The sequence below is a fragment of the Bos mutus genome, chromosome 1, assembly GCF_027580195.1.
Source record: "Bos mutus isolate GX-2022 chromosome 1, NWIPB_WYAK_1.1, whole genome shotgun sequence".
NCBI lineage: Eukaryota > Metazoa > Chordata > Mammalia > Artiodactyla > Bovidae > Bos > Bos mutus.
The window spans coordinates 124787758-124804986 of NC_091617.1; the positions used below are offsets into that span (position 1 = coordinate 124787758).

General features: G+C 34.1%; 1 protein-coding gene and 1 non-coding gene across 6 annotated transcripts in view; one reads left to right on the plus strand and one right to left on the minus strand.

Moving 5' to 3' along the window:
* U2SURP (U2 snRNP associated SURP domain containing) overlaps positions 1-17229 on the minus strand; it is a 53422-nt gene that overhangs the window by 24950 nt on the left and 11243 nt on the right. For 2 of the 5 annotated variants that reach the window (XM_005888756.3, XM_070374914.1), the window contains exons 4-17: positions 15223-15321; positions 12807-12921; positions 12113-12246; positions 9743-9810; positions 9098-9192; positions 8979-9014; positions 8809-8891; positions 7645-7810; positions 7267-7478; positions 6276-6319; positions 3119-3223; positions 2123-2189; positions 1879-2042; positions 185-347 (exon numbers count right to left, since the gene is read on the minus strand). In XM_005888756.3, coding sequence (XP_005888818.1) covers positions 185-347; positions 1879-2042; positions 2123-2189; positions 3119-3223; positions 6276-6319; positions 7267-7478; positions 7645-7810; positions 8809-8891; positions 8979-9014; positions 9098-9192; positions 9743-9810; positions 12113-12246; positions 12807-12921; positions 15223-15321 — 1551 coding nt within the window. Of the gene's footprint in view, positions 1-184; positions 348-1878; positions 2043-2118; positions 2190-3118; positions 3224-6275; positions 6320-7266; positions 7479-7644; positions 7811-8808; positions 8892-8978; positions 9015-9097; positions 9193-9742; positions 9811-12112; positions 12247-12806; positions 12922-15222; positions 15322-17229 lie in introns of those variants that run through there. The other 3 variants (XM_070374913.1, XM_070374912.1, XM_070374920.1) reach the window with 3 other exon arrangements.
* TRNAS-GGA (transfer RNA serine (anticodon GGA)) lies at positions 1517-1588 on the plus strand. The gene has a single exon. It is a non-coding gene; the product is annotated as a tRNA-Ser (tRNA).

Here is a 17229-nt window from a genome sequence, read left to right on the forward strand (position 1 = left end):
CCTGTTGATAATTTGTGTCAATTAACCTACATTTCCCAGGCAGAAGGAAAACAAAACTACATGGGAAAGATTTCTTCAGTTAAGTTCTTGATTCAAAAATGAAACCAATTTCAATCAAAGCAGAAGTCAGTTATTACCTCTTTTTCTTAATTAAATGTTCCATAAAGAAAAATCATTCCTGTACCTTTTTGGGAAGGGGTGTCTTTAAGATGGACAAGGACTCAGTAATGCAATCCACAATTTCTTCAGCAGCTTCAGCATTATTAAGACAGAAAACCATTGCATCTCCAATATCATTTTTCCTTGGAGTTAACCCCCGCAGAATTTCTTCTAATTTGTCTCTCTGTCTGAATACAAATTTTTTTTAGCTTGTAAGTATTTATAGACAAATTTTAAATACCATTACCATTTCTGCTCACAAACTAATTTCTTTAAAACCCACTCAGGTAAAATTCTGAAGGCTAAACTGTGTTAAGTCTGATTTGCGTTACATACTCCAAATGTGTTACATTTTTTTAAGAACTTATATGGGGAAGAACACTTTTCCAGGAACAAATAAATTACTTACTTCAGTGACTTTCAGTTTACAAATTAAGTAAATTAAAATTACAGTCATTTTTTTTCAAAAGTTCTTGAGAACATCACAGTTCTATTACCCTATTACACTGAAAAAGAACCTTCATGCTCTTCACTTTCCTTTGAAGTCTGTTACTTTAGCATGTCTGCATAGGATTAGGACAGGCTAAAGCGAGGGTTAACAAACTTTTCCTGTACAGGATCAGACAGTAAATATTGAGGCTTTGAAGGCCATACAGTCACTCAACTCTGCTGCTCTAACACCAGAGGAACCACAGACTACAAGTAAAAGAACGGATATGGCTGTGTTTAAATAAAACAGGAGGCATCCAGATTTAGCCTATCTATGGGCTTAAGTATATGCAGATCCCTGGGCAAAAGTGATGGTGAACATACATCTTTAGAACCAAATATACTCTCAAATACTACAGTTCTCTATTATCAATGCTCTTATGAACAATGCACCAATGCAACTATTAATAGCTTTAAGACTTATAGGCTAACACAATGAAGCATATAGTTATACAAGCTAAGTATCATTTTAGCCTTTTTTTCCCCCCAAATCAGGGATACAGAATTTCCTTTGAACATTTCAATAGTTAAATTTGTTTCTGCTTCTTAAACCAAGGTAACTGCACTGTAGCAGTGCTGAAAACTAACAATAACATGTTTCCATGGTGGCCGCACACTGCACTTCTTAGAGCAGCTTTTTGCATAGTCATCCATCTCACTTCACTAAGTCATACAATAATTTTCCCTCTTTATGCTGCACTCAAGAGAAGCAACAATTCTAAGGGCCCTGAGATAACTTCTGTATGAATATAAAGTATTCCACTGCTAAAGTGCCATCACTTAAGAGATCATCATCAATTTTTATCAGTAAGAAGAGGTCAAGTTCAGCAAGACACACATTTACACTTGCCAAGATGTTTAAAGGGCTTCCCTGGTGGCTCAGAGGTTAAAGCGTCTGCCTGGAATGCGGGAGACCCAGGTTCGATCTCTGGGTAGGGAAGATCCCCTGGAGAAGGAAACGGCAACCCACTCCAGTGCTCTTGGCTGGAGAATCCCATGAAGGGAGGAACCTGGTAGGCTACAGTCCATAGGGTCACAAAGAGTTGGATACAACTGAGCGACTTCACTTCAAGATGTTTAAAAAGAAAATGCATATGTTAAGACATGCACTATTTAAAACAGTCACAAAATTTTAAAGACCATTTTAAGGTTAACACATCCTACTCCATTAATTAAAGTGACCATTAAATCATCTTTTCTGAAAATAAAACAAGGAAAAAAAAATCTTACTCTTCCTTAAGTGCTCCCTTTTTACTTGGCTCCTCTACAAAAGCTTCTGTTTCCTGCTCTTCTGACATCCCATGCAGATATGGATTTAATGGTGGTGGCCTCCAAAAAGATCCATTTTTGAACATACGAAAATCTTCTGTCCGCCACTTAGTTGGTGAATCTCCCTAATAAGTGCCAAGAATGCTATTAGAGAGGTCCAATACCTCAGATTCAAAATTAACAAGGTAACTGATTATATACATGCCTGGAGAATAGAATAAAGCTTCCACCTATAGTAAACATGGGCTGGTGTCTGGTTTTCAAATAAGAATCTAAAACAAAAACAAACAAAAAAATTAAACATCACTTTTTTTTAATGCAGAAGTGCCTTCAAGTAAATAAAAACAAATGAGAAATTTTATTTGCCTATTTAGTTCTAAATAAAATCAAAAGCAAAGATCCCTGAAAAGAAATCCTCACCCTCACTCCAAACTGTCTTTTGACTGACATTAACACTCAGAAGGTATATACGCATCATGCTGAGTCTTACGATTAGTTTTATTGAACACCCCTAAGTCAGGGACTGTGTCTGGCAATGGAGAAGTCTTCCCAAGATGTAATTTCAAAAGCAGCAGTTTTTAAATTACTTAACTGTGAATGAATGTGTTAGATATCATAACTATCCAGAAGGTAAGTAGTTTTCTATAAACCTCATTTATTCTACCATATCTTGCTTATGACTCTTCCAGTGAAAAACAAAATGAAAAGTATTTTCCTCCAAGAAAATGCTAAAAACAATGCTAACTAACACCTGTGGCCATAATACAACTCTGGTCAATAATGTGTTAAAACTACCCTCTCACCCCATTACAAAAATAACCTCATACTTTCAGAACTTTATTCTTGGAATATTTTTGAAGTATTTTAAAAAAGTACATCTGAGGATAAACAGAATGTGGTGTGTGTGTGTGTATGTTCATCCAAAGATGAACCCTGAAGACATATGCTAAGTGAAATTAAGTCAGTTTCAAAAGTACAAACAAGGTATGATCCCACTCAGAAGAAGTACCTAGAGTATTCAAAGAGATAGAAAGTAGAAACATGGTTGCCAGAGGCTGAGGGACCAAAGGAATGGAGTTACTGTTTAAGGGGTACAGAGTTTCAGGTATGAAAGACTGCCACTGAACTGTACACGTAGAAACAGTAAATTACATGGGTATACTACATGCAAATTTTACCACAATTAAAAAAAAATGCACACCTGAACATAGGATTGTTGATCTCTCTGTTCATAATCATAGCTTCAAACATTGGCCCTTCACGTACAACAAACTCTATCATTCGATGTATCAGGGCGAGCAAATTCCTACAACAACAACACAGTTAAAGAAAATGGATTCAGACCTACCACTATATAAAACTACACTTGACCTAAGTTACTATAATTGTGCAGAAAAAGATTGTCCTGCTGACTAGTACAGAATTTATACCAAGAAAGTAACCTGGAGCATATGTTAATATACCTTGTGCATTAAGAGGGAGCAGGGTAATGGGGATAAGGGAGTGGGAGATAAGGGGAGGGGGGGGGTGGGAGACCACAACACAGCTTCAAAGCAATAAAGATTTCAATTTCTAAATGCCACTCAACTTTATTTTTCAAATGCAAAACATTAAATTATGAACCACAACTAACTGGAAAGCTGCAAATATATAAAATCAGTAACTCAGAGCTTATATGTTATCATAACCATCTAAAAACTTACACACTATCTCAGTTTTAAAAGAAAACATTCCTAAGCCAAGCACTTTTCTGGTGATATTGAAATGTTATAGACATGACTACAGTTTGTAAAAATGCAAAACTAACAAGTTTAAGGCCTGATTTAAAGAAAAAAAATCCATCCAAATCCTGTGTTTTTCTGGTACACATATAGCAGATGGAGTTTTTATTGAATCTGACCTTTAATGAGGCAACATCCCTTTGTATCACACTTCAAACTAGTTCACAGTTTATGACATGTATAATTCTGTCTGTGTGTTATGAATCAATAAAGCAATTATATTGCCAAAGCCTTAAACAAATGGAGTCCTCTTTCCAAAATATTTCAAAATACGGGACATGATGATATTCCCTTCCCATTTTTCATAACAATTACTTCCCAATATTTAAGCCAAAAATAAATATATGTAACTTTTTAGTTGTCGTTTTGTTGACTGGGTTTATAGAAAGTCTTTATTTTAAGAATCTGATACTTTATGAGACTCCAAACACAATTTCAGACATTGATTACAATTCCAGGCAAAAATAATTCAGTTTATTACAGCTACTTCTGATTTCTCATTTTATTAGTTGCCACCATATAAAGTCGGCAAATAGCAATTGGGAAAAGCAAAAGGATATTGGCTCTTGGTACAAGGCACACACTAAATTACACCTTTAGCATTCTCAGCTCAAATTAAAAGTTCATATAACTGCCAGAATATAAATTAAATATATAGTTATAGAATAAGGCATTTTTTGCTCTGTAAAGCCCTGCTTCAAAGTACATGAACAATAAAATAATTTATCTCATAGTAATTATACTTATTTTCTCAGGCAAACCTACTTAAGTGGACATTAAAATCTCTATGTAATGAAAAAAATGAATTTTTTTGACCTCTTAAAAAAGGTCAAAAAAATCACATGGAGGCTTAATAAGTGTTTAACACAGGGGGAACTATATATTAAAACTATTAATTCAACCTCATATTGTTAAAACCCCACAAGCATCACTTAATTTTAAATCTAAAATTTATTTCTTTCACAAATGCTACTACCTGCTCTGCAAATATGCATTTCTTGACATCCAAATGAGAATGTATTCTCAGCATCCATACAGCTAATGAGTGTTTTAAAGGAATGGAGGTAATGCAATGTAAAGTACTGATTCAGTCCCAAAGCTCCCACTGGTATGCATCAAATTAAACTGAATTTTGTGTATCATATGACTAGGTGGGCAAATACTACACATCCGGAAACTTCTATGAATTGTCAAAAGCAACTTGCATATTAAAGATAGATGAAAAATGGTTTAGCAAGTTTAAAACAAAGGATTCATTGTAATGGTGAGTCAAGACTTTACAGGAAAAGGTATACTCAAAATCTTATTTAGAAATAAGCTGAGCCACATGTAAAACTAATACTGGATATATACTTTCTGAGTGCTGCAAATACACTTCTCTGTGAGTTCTTTACCAGTGGGGGAAAAAACCCACTATAGTTTTAAACAGGCTTGTAACTGATAAATCTATTCTTAGAAAGTATAAAGTTTAAAAGAAGTTCTAAAGTGCTTCATGATTATTTAAAATCAAAATCTGACAATTAGTTGTTGCTAACTTAAATTCAAGATTCTTAAAGAATTGTAATCACTTATCCTTAAGGATTATGTGCTTATTTTTAAAAGGGTGACTTTTCTATCAGAATGAAACAGTGTAGTACAAAAAGATGATATAAGTGCATTATTTTATTTTAAAATGGTAATTATCTTATTCTGGGCAACAACAACAAAAAAACAAAAATTGTCTCTCAGTTATAATAAAACCACATTTACTGGAGTCGATCGTACCAATGTCTGGTCAAAAACTGTATACTTTCCCAATCCATCCCATGATGTTTTCCTGGTCCCCCGCTGCCGCAGACAGTTCAGCTGGTGTTGCTCACCAAGGCCAATGTCAAAGAGAATTTGGTATTCTTTTGTGTTCATTTATTATTCAACCAGTGTTGTGTTCCTGTGTTTGGGAAAAGGCTTAGCTTGACTGAGCAAGAGCATACCTAGAGCATGAATTCTTCTGCTTTAACATTATGTTGAAAAAGAAAAAAAGGAAGAAAGGAAAATAAAAGAATTCCAAAAACTTTTGTTATTAAAAAAAAATTCTAGTTATGTCCAGTGTTCATAAAAACAAAAGAAATTCCTTCTTAAAATCATTTAGGAAAAAAATACAGCTACGCTTTCAGTAAAGAAAACTCAAACTAAGGTTGTACATTAAACACAGACAATTCAGAACCAAGAAAAAATAACAGATCGGGTCAAAATGTAACATTACCTAAAATTTAAGATATATTTAAAACACCTATTTTCCCATCACAGTAGTCTAGTGTTATTAGACCAGCAACTCCAGATTAAATCTATTAAACACATTCTATCTGCTAAAGCTATAAAATTTCCTACATTGGTAACAATAAAAACAAAAAAAGATAATGACATAAAATTGCAAAGTGTACTAAAGTTGATTAAGCTTCACATATCCCCCCAAAAAGTACTGGGAAGGAACCATTGCTCAGTCAAGATACTACCTTTTCCTCAACACTATTTTTTTTTTAAATTCAGAAGGGGATATTGTCTATATTTAGATCAGTAATAATAAAGAAAAACATGTACCTTTCTGTTGGGATAACCACTTTGACTATGGCTTGCGACAGAGTCTGTATATGAAGTCACATCAGATAATAAACATAGAATATGTGAGTATTGTTAACAAGTAACAAGCAAAAATATACATATGCATTGAAAATACTACACAACTAATCACAAGTTTTGCAGGCAATCACTGCATCTGAAGTAATTATACACTAAGCAATTACATAAATGCAGATGGATGTTTTCAGTGAACAATAAACGTTCACCAAATGCAAAGAATCAGAACATTCCTGCCAGAATGCACATCAATGCACTGAAATAGGTACTACACTGCGAATTATCAGATAAAGATTTTAATTTGTGAAATAATTAACTGTTTGCCTCTAGCCATACAGTTTGCTACTTTGTTCCCAAGCCTTTAAAACCAGCCCTGTCATTTTTAAGTGTAATTAATTCATAACAGAACCAACAAATTCTTATAATTTGAAATTAAGTTGGTTTTATGATTAATAAAAAGAAAATACTCACCCTTTGCTTTTAATAGAGTAAACTTTTTAAAAATCACATATGCTCTCAAATATTCTAATACCTCAGATCTTGAGAAGTTATTAGCTAGTTGCCATCCAAACAATTTAACTATTTAACTCCTAGAGTCCTTCTAATTGAAAAGGCACTTAACCAATACAAAGTATCACTTTCTCAAAATAAATTTAGATACTACACTTAAGCAAACCTGGATACAACAGAGGACAAAGAAAACAAAACAACAACAAAAAAAACTTAATAAGAGGTCAAAAAAGGAATGGTGGCCACAAATAAAAATATGATCTATTATCCCAGTACAGGGTTTCCATGGGCTAAGGCAGGGAACACATCTAAGTTATTTCTTTTTCTTTAACAGTTGCCAAACAGAATTACACACACATTTTCTATAAAATTGTTGAAAAGAAATACTACCACAGATTTAGTATTTACAAATTAGATGCGGCCCTATGTACATTTTTAAAATTACCTTCTCAAAATCCTCCTTGTTTTTAGGTGGTGGTAACATGGGAGCATTGGGGTTTTTTAACCGCTCTCTAGGCTGCGCATTAAAAGGCAGTCCTGATGGAGGTGGGGGAAGCGTATGTTCCATCATGGAAGGCGGAATGTATATTGGATGTGGAGGAATAGGCACAGCTTTACCCCAACCTAACTTCATTTCAAAAGACATAATCATCTTTCCTAAAAGAAAGAAAAGAAAAGTCACATTGGTAACTCTCAAAAAATCTCTAGTGATATGAATTAATTTCCACATTTAACCTTCACACTTCTGGTTCATTTTCCCCCTAGAGTTTTGATACTTTTCAAATCCAAAACAATGTCTAAATTCTATGATGGACTTCCTTACCATTTAAATTTTTTAAAGCTCTTTCAGCATCTCTTCTGTTCATAAAGGCCACAAAGCCACAATTTCTCTCTCTTGCCCTTTCTTCATCAGTTCTAGGCCACATAATTTTCACACTGGCTAATGGACCAAATCTTCCAAATTCTTGGCACAACATTTCTTCATTCATCTATTAAAAGGCGTAAGATATTTTTTGTATGCAAAGAGAAAATAATTCTATACAATGGAAAGCAAAGTAATTTTGCAAGATAAGAAGAAAACTATCAATGCTACAATTTTCCATCCAAGTACTAGGACCTCTGCAAGGGAAAAATTCTGCCTTCATTGGCATTCACAAATTTTTTCATACCAGAAACATTGTTTTACGTAAGTGGCCAGGTAAAGACACTGAGAGGCTGGAGAAATCAAAAACACACCTTTACCTTCACTCTTCCTCCTTTTGAGAGTCTGCATCTAAAATAAGCTACAGCAATGATTTGTTTTACAACAGTGATTTGTTCAGCATTTACCAACATTTTTCAGGCAGCAATAATAATCATACTTAAATCAAGGAGGAAATATTTGTTGGCAATGAAAGTAATAAAAGAGCCGGTTACTTTTTTCTTTTCCAGCACCCAGCTACCAGTGTAATCAAGAAAAGACAAAACGGAAAATGGTAAATACGCAATGAGGTCCAAAACATGTATTAAAGATACTATGCACAACCACCACTAGATTCAGTTAAGAACATAGCAGGGGAAAGAATTAAAATATAAAAGGCGGCAGAAATATTATTTTGCTATTATGGAGACAAAAAATGAAAAAAGGAAATCCATAAGGAGGCAGGCTATATATCAGAAGGAGACAGTCTAAAAAGAATACTGTCCACCACTGGTCATATCCTGATTTGATAAATAAAATCAGCACTTAGGAAAACATTTCAAAATCAGAGTACAGTCCAGCTATAAAAAGAGGAGACAAGTCCTCAAGAATTATAACAAGAAAATTTGGCCCACATCACTAAGGCTCAATTTCACAAGATAATTTCAGTTCCTACCTAGTTCTACCAAATCTGCTTATTTCACATTCTTGACTTCATCTTTTTTTTTAATGTTGATTGACAAAGCAGTTTTCCAACAAAAGCATACAATATACGAGCCAATATTCATCTTACTTTCCTAGTATTACCTGTGGATTAATGTTTCCAAGGTATAAATTAGTAGTGCTTGGATCGCCTACATCATGTGAGCCAGGTGCATAATCATCAAGAACTATGACAAAGAGGAAAAAAATTATAACCTGCAAAATACAAAGTTTGGACAATTTCTACGAATTAAAAAAGCAAGAAACTATATTACCACCAGATGATCGATTTCTTCTTGAAGGCGCGTCCACTTTAAAAGAAGAAAAAGAGAACAATTCTTAGTTTTTAGAATAGTTCATCACAAATATAAACATTAAAATAAATGTCACTTACTAGAACGACGCTGACCATCAGAATCTGACTGTGGAGGTTCAAATCGACTTAACCTGCCTTTTGTTTTATGTCTCTCGTCACGCTCTTCTTGAATTCTGTTGAAAACATATATAATCACTAATAATGAGCCAAAATTTGGTTGTTCACATTTGATAATCCAGAACTTATCCAGATGTCACCTTCAAATAACTTCAAAATATTTGTGTGACACACTGACAACCAAGACTAGAAGTGTCCCTCAGCTACAAATCACGAGCAAATTTCTGATGTATCGTATAAGCAAAAGAATACAAAGCCCACTTTTAAGATGAAAAGGAAATTCAACATGAAAAACACTTAAATTTGTTCTTTCTTGGCTAAGATAGACCACTCCTCACCCCTATCTCACTGACTATATTGTTTCCACTGCAAACAGGACTCCGGACATTAGTTAAATTCAACTTAATTGAATCCATATAATGCAAGCAATCTAGATGCTGCACAAAATGCTAATTTACTGTCAAGTATACCCCACAAAATATCTAAAACAGCTTTATGTAAGCCAGTTAGTAAAAACAAACTGGTAGACTACATTCTTCGCACCTGCATCTGTAAGAATCAGCTCAAAATACCTATGAGAGCCATTCTCAACACTATAAAACTTACTGTTTCAATTCTTCTTTGAAGAGTTCCAAATTGCTTTTTTTCTTTTCTTTCTCCCCTTTCTTCAGTGGCTATGAAGGATATGATAAGTTATACTTTAAACAAAACTAATGGTTTGACAATCAGATCACTTTAAATATACTTCTATTTTTGTGCCAATTATGATCTAATTATTTAAATTAAAAAGAAAGAATGCTTCTGTTACCACTGAATTGTCTGTCCTTCCTGTTCTCTAAAACTAAGAATTTAACAAATTATTAAAACAACAAGCAGAAGTCTTAAAGTAAAGGAGACACCAACTTTATCCTCCCCTTAAATAAAGTCTATGATTGTTAGGCCAGAATACTGCCGGAGGAGCACTGGAGGAAAAACTAATAACCATAAAGTAACTGAAATGTCATGTAAATAACTGCCACGAACAACTACCAGAAATATGCACTCTCAAAACAATCACCTTGGAGGAAATTAACTACTGAAACAAACAGCAACACTGCTGGAATTTCTCTCTTAAAACTGCTTCCAAAAATGCTTTTGGGATCCTTATTTTAAAAGATCCTTATTTAAAATCCTTATTATCTTATTTTGGGATCCTTGATTCAATGAGGAAAAATAGTCTTTTTAACAAAAGGAGGTAGGTAAACTGAATATCCAAACACAAAAAAGAATGAAATTGGACCTTTACCTCATTCCATATACAAAAATTAAATGGTTCACAGACCTCAATATAACAACCAAAACTATAAAACTCTTAGGAAAACATAGTGAATCATCATGAGCCTGAACTAGGCAACAGTTTCTTAGATATGACACCAAGAGAAACAAAAGAAAACAATTGATGTATTGAACATCATCAAAATTATAAAATTTTGTTCTTCAAAGGACACAATCAGAAAAGGACAAAAAAAAACCCAAAGGAAGAAAACAACATAGTTGGTAAGAGACCTGATTCCAAAAGCTGTAAAAATCTCTTAGAACTCAACAATAAAGAAAGTGAAAGTGAAGTCACTCAGTCGTGCCCGACTCTCTGCGACCCCATGGACTGGAGCCTGCACCAAGCTCCTCCGTCCATGGGATTTTCAAGGCAAGAAGTAATGGAGTGGGTTGCCATTTCCTTCTCCGGGGAATCTTCCCAACCCAGGGATCGAACCCAGGTCTCTCACATTGTAGACAGACACTTACCGTCTGAGCCACCAGGAAACAATAAAAAGACAACTCAATTAAAAATGTGCCAAGGATCTGAAAAGACATTTCTCTAAAGAAGACTACAAATGGATAAGAAATAAAAAGATACTCAACATCACTAGACAAGTGCAAATCAAACTGTAATTAGGTACAACTTCACATCGACTAAAATGACTAAAATAAATTTTAGCAAGTGGTGATACAATTTCACTAGGAATATATATTAAGAGAAAAAACATATATGTCTACAGAAGACTATACATGAATGTTTTCAGAAGTATACTCATAATAGCCAAAAAGTGGAAACAACCCAAATGTCTGTCAAGATGGATAAACAATACACAGCATTATCCATAAAATGGAATATGATTCAACCATAAAGAGTTGAAATCAGTAAATGTACTAATGGCGGCTGCCAAAGGCTGGGGATGACTAAAAGTATAAAGTTTCCTTTAGGGATAATAAAAATGTTTTGAAATTAGAGATTAGTGATTGTTGTACAACTGTCAATATACTTTAAAAACACTTTATACTTCTAAAGGGTCAATTTTATGATATGTGAATTAAATAAAACTGTTTTTTAATTGCTTTCAGAGTCGGATAGGAAAAACCAGTTTTACTATTCAGTATAACCACATTTTCTCATCAAATCTGGCTCCTAATGATAAGACCCACATCTACCTACCATCCTCCAAGAAAAGTTTCACTCAAAAAATAAAAGATTTTCTAACCCTAAGAATATATAAAGGAAAATGTCACTAGTTCTGATAGTAATTATCAGATTACTTGGAACATTACCAAACATGTCCCAAGCAACAGACACATTGTTGGAGTACACAGTCTTCCAAATAATTGATATCACGCATGCTGATGTATTTAAACACCCAGTTCAGGATTGCTTAAAAAGACAATCCCATTATTTCACATTTATACCTAAAATATAGTTAACTTTTAACTTGCAACATACTATGAGTAACAGCGAAGGTTAACTGCTCAATGAATGTATAGAGTGTCATCTGTGTGTCCCAATTTGTTATCTCATATAGTAAGATTAAGCATCAAAACTCAGTATCTACTCCCAAAAGAATTAAAAACAAGAAACCAAAGTCCTGCTTACAGTGGAAGTACAGAAAATATTATTGGCAGTGCCATCCCTGAACCTAAAGGGTCACTTACTTAAGTATGACTTACAGGTTTTTTGGTTTCTATCACAAGAAGAGATGGTGGTCTTTCGTTGGATGACTGATTTGGGGGATTTTTTTGATCTGCAAATCTTGAAGATGGCTTATAGATTTTACCTCTTTTTTCATCTGTTTCATGTTCTTCTGAAATTTAAAATACTAAGTTTCAAAACTACTTTCACATTACATGGATTTTCTTCACCCACTATTTTTATTGAAAATAAACAAAAATTAGTAAATGCTTTTTAGTACTAAGACAGATGACCTGTGACTAAATATGATAATTCAAATACTATTACCTTATTCTCAAAAATACTAGTTTAATCATTTTATAGTAAAACTATAAAATATGTAAAATGGTACAGGTAGTTTCTCAAAAGGTTAAACAAATAGTTACCAAATGACCAGAAATTCCACTCCTCGGACTATAAAGTAGAACTATAAAATACATTTTTTCATATGTTTACAAAGATTTTTGCCCTCTTGAAACTTGAAAGGTACTATGTATTTTAAAAACTTTCCTGGCTCCAGTTTCTCATTAATCCTTATTTGGCTATTTATTTTACTAATAAGTAGCACCACCAGAGGGCGCTGATAGAAAGGAAAATGAAACTGAAAAGCAACCAAACTTTTTTCATCATTACCTACAGTCATTCAACCAAGACTTTTTAGGTTTGCTCAAGGACTGAAACATTCACACTAACCTTTTGCTGCATTAACAACACCTCCGCGCACAAACGTTTTCACTTTATTACCATCACTTCCTTCAAAAGCAGCAAGAAATTCCTCATAAATCTCAGCAGCTGCCTTTTCATCCTCCTAAATACACATGAAAATATTAATATCATTTGATATAAACATTATTGTATACAGGGTGAAACTCATCAAGGAATAATGTAAACAGAATCTCTCCCTCCAATGGGGAAAGCAGTTATTAAGCACTCCTATTAGGCAATAATACCTAATCCTTAGTAGATACTAATTAACACTGAAATTAAGAAGGACTTTGCTCCTCTACCAGTAATCTGTGGAACAAAAAAAAAGGATCCACTAAATAAATTTGTTTAGAGACAACTCAAGGGTGCAACTATATGACAACTGACTACACAGACTATATTATTCTATTAATGTTTATGACAATTATAAGGCACAACAATTTAATTCAGTAAATATAAACATTTCCGTCACAAACCACCAAAGACATAAATAATTAGAAGTCTAAAGAAGCTTCAAACAGTTTGCATTAAATATCTCCAGAGAGTCTGCATTAAAGAAAAAACCTTCAGTAGAACCCTGACAATTTAACTATTCTAAATGTCCCTAAAACATGTGACTTGAAGGTCAAATAGAGCAGAACAGAAAATATAGAAATAAATCCAACAGAATTGGAAAATTTTGCGTTGTTGTTGTTTAGTCGCTAAGTCATGTCCAACTCCTGTGACCACACAGACTATAGCCCACCAGAGCCCTCCTCTGTCCATGCAATTTCCCAGGCTAAGAACACTGGAGTGGGTTGCCATTTCCTTCTTTAGGGTATCTTCCCAACCCAGGGACTGAATCCGCATCTCAGGCATGGCAGACGGATTCTTTACCACTGAGGAACCAGGGAAGCCCATGTGGAAATTCAGTATTCAACAACTTGATAGCTATTTAAAAGAAATAATAAAAATGAGCCAATTCTTCACATCACACACTAGGAGAAATTGCAAATGAATAAGATTTAATTTTTTAAAATGTAGATATGAGAAAAAAAGATGAGGAAATTCCTTTATAAGTTTGGAATAAAAAAACAAAACTGAAAAACCAGAAATCAGAAGACTGATAGTAAATCTGCCCATGACTTGTTTCTGCATGGAAAAAAAACACCAGAATCAAAATAAAAAGGCAATCCATAAACTGAGGAAAAAGCCCTGTACCTTGTGTCACACCCAAGTGTTACAACATACTTAAACAAGAATTTCTAAATACAGATATCCTTCTAAGAGAAATACTGGTTTAGATATAAGCAGACAGTAAACACAAGAAAAGTTGTTCAACCTTACTTATAAGAGAAATGCAAATTTAAAACTACCTTGAGATTCCATTTTTCACTTACTAGATTGGCAAAACTCCTTCAAAAATATCCTGTTGGCAAAGCTATGGGGAAACAATCTCTCAAACATTGTTTATAGGGATACAAAATGGACTCGCCCATATAGAGAGCAATTTAACACCATCTAGCATAACTATGGAGAAGGCAATGGCACCCCACTCCAGTACTCTTGCCTGGAGAATCCCATGGACGGAGGAGCCTGGTAGCCTGCAGTCCATGGGGTCACTAGGAGTCGGACACGACTGAGCGACTTCACTTTTACTTTTCACTTTCATGCACTGGAGAAGGAAATGGCAACCCACTCCAGTGTTCTTGCCTGGAGAATCCCAGGGACGGGGGAGCCTTGTGGGCTGCCGTCTCTGGGGTCGCACAGAGTCGGACACGACTGAAGCGACTTAGCAGCAGCAGCAGCAGCATAACTATAATTATACATTTACCATTCAATGCAGTAATCTCACTTACAGGAATATATCCTAAAAGTATACTAGGAGTAAACCCAAATGCAAAACACTATCCCTGACTGCACTACTGGAAACAACAAAAGACCAAAACATTAATTCCCTCAATAGGGATTGCAGCGAATGTAGGATTTTAGTAAGTAACTATCCCATATCTATATAGCTTCAATAAAGAACAAGCAACGCTTCAATATACTTGCAGTAATCTCTGAGATACAATGTTAAGAAAAAAGCAGAGTGAAGGAAAGGGTACTATATAAAGTAAAACACTGTTCATCTAAAAAAAAGCAGGCACAACATACATTTATACACACTTGCTTACACAAGAAGAATAGACCAGAAAATAACCAAAACTGTCACACAGAAGAGAGGAAATGATGAAGGGGGAAGGCATAAAGCTGGACCTTCACTGAATACATCTTGTGTTACAGACTTAACTTGGGGTAGGAGCTGAGAATACCCTGGAAATCAAGAATTTTTGAAAAACATTTCTCTACTGTCCATACACTTAAAGCCTCCTTAGGTACATTTAACTGACAGAGATAACTAAAAATACATTCTAAGCATTACCTTCTTCTTTAATTCTTCTTGCTCCTTCTTACTCAAAGTTCGCTTAGCTGTACTCATTTTTCCAATACTGAATGCTTTAAGCTTGTTTTCTAGAAGAGGCTGTGAAAAGGTAAAAAGCACACACCTTTACATACACATTCTCAATGTTATCTATAACCCTGAGGTTATTAACAAGTTAATTGAGTTAATAACATACAAAAGTCATTTTTAAATAAAAATAAAACACAAAGAGACACTAAGGCTTATAACACATTCAACCTACTTGTTGGTAAAAAGAATAAAAGCACTTGAGGAGGGCAAGTATATATGTTTCTGGGCAAAAGAAGCAGTGATAGAAAACAGACATTCAAATAGGGAGGAAGAACATATATTTCCATGGTTGAATAGCAGGAATCATTACCATCTAGAACCCCCAATTCAGGTGCAAAAATCACATCACTTCCTTTTATAATTCAGCAAATTACTCCATTCTTCATCAACAAGACTGATATTTATGAACACAATTTCATTTTCATTGCTGGGAAAATACCACATACTATGTTCTAGGTTTCAGGCAAGTATACAGTTACCAATTAATTTTGAATGAGACACAGTATTTTAATGAAGTCTTCATTTATGTTAAATTAGAAGCAATTTCCTTCTGAAATATGGTGTGAATAAACTGTAGACTCTTAATTGTTCTATCATTCATTTGAATGTTAATTTTGATTCATAAAGTTTTAAAAGAGAGGAATGTTTATTAAATACAGCCTAAATATTAACCTGCAATTGAAATCTGAATATTCCTCTCTCACCTACCAAAATGAGACTGACTTATAAGACTATCAGTCCCCCAGTTATTAAACAGGCCTGCTTTTGGTGAGAGACAGAATGGAAAGGTAATACTGCATTAATACCTTAAAATGACATTTAAATCCCTCTGAAAAGTTAAAAGCAGTTCATAACTCAAAAGTCACTACTGATTTTATGAACAAATTTCAAAGTGAATTTTTTTCCAAAATAGAAAGGAAAATGTTTGGCCATCATTCAGCACCTTTGGTTTCAACTTCTTTGGTTTAAACAAATGGTAAAATTACACATAAATTCAATGAAAAACAAATTTTTCCACAACAAAATTTTTGTCCTCAATTTTATTTATATCTTAGGAGCTAAATTTAGACACCTAAAAGAGAAATGGTTAAGGAAATCATGGAATATTTACTCAAAAAATATAATGATTCATTAAAAAGTTTGCTTATAGAATTCTTCCTAGAATTAAAAAAAATTAGACCTGAGAGTCTTTTAAAATGTGTTCCTATAAAATAGACCTCAATGAAATAATATATATTTATGCTTACAAATACTAACCAAGAAAAAGTATTATCAATGTCAACACTGGCTGGTAATAACTGCTTTATTATATTTTCCAAATTTAACCATGACAAGAAAACATTATGTGAAATTTAAAGCTAACAGAATACAAGAGTATTTTGCAGATACATGCAGTAGAGACACTCCTCTGGGTACCTGGGTGGCCCTGGGCCCTGCACTGACCAGCAGAGTGAATAGCACCTGCTCCTGTTTGCTTCCCAGGGTGAGATTACACATGAGCTCCCTGAGAACAAGTGTGTTTTGGGAATTCCCTGGAGGTCCAGTGGTTAGGATACTGTGCTTCCACTGCAGGGGGCGGAGGTTTGATCCCTAACCAGGGAACTAAGATCCTTCGTGCCACATGATGTTGCCAATTAGGAAAAAGTATTTTAAACATTTGTATATTTCCAGTGACTGGCCTCTGGCACTTGGTTCAGCAGAGGTTTGGCCTAAGGGGCGAACAATAAACCAATTAGCCTTTTTACATCCAAACACTCCTTGGTTTTTTTAAACAAAATTTTTAAATGAAACATTATCTTACATCTGACTTAAAAAAATTCCCTTAGATGAGTTTATTTACTGTTAACCCAAACCGAATAATGAATGCTATTTTCAAATAGTACAAAATGAAACAAATACAAAACAAAGACACTTTGA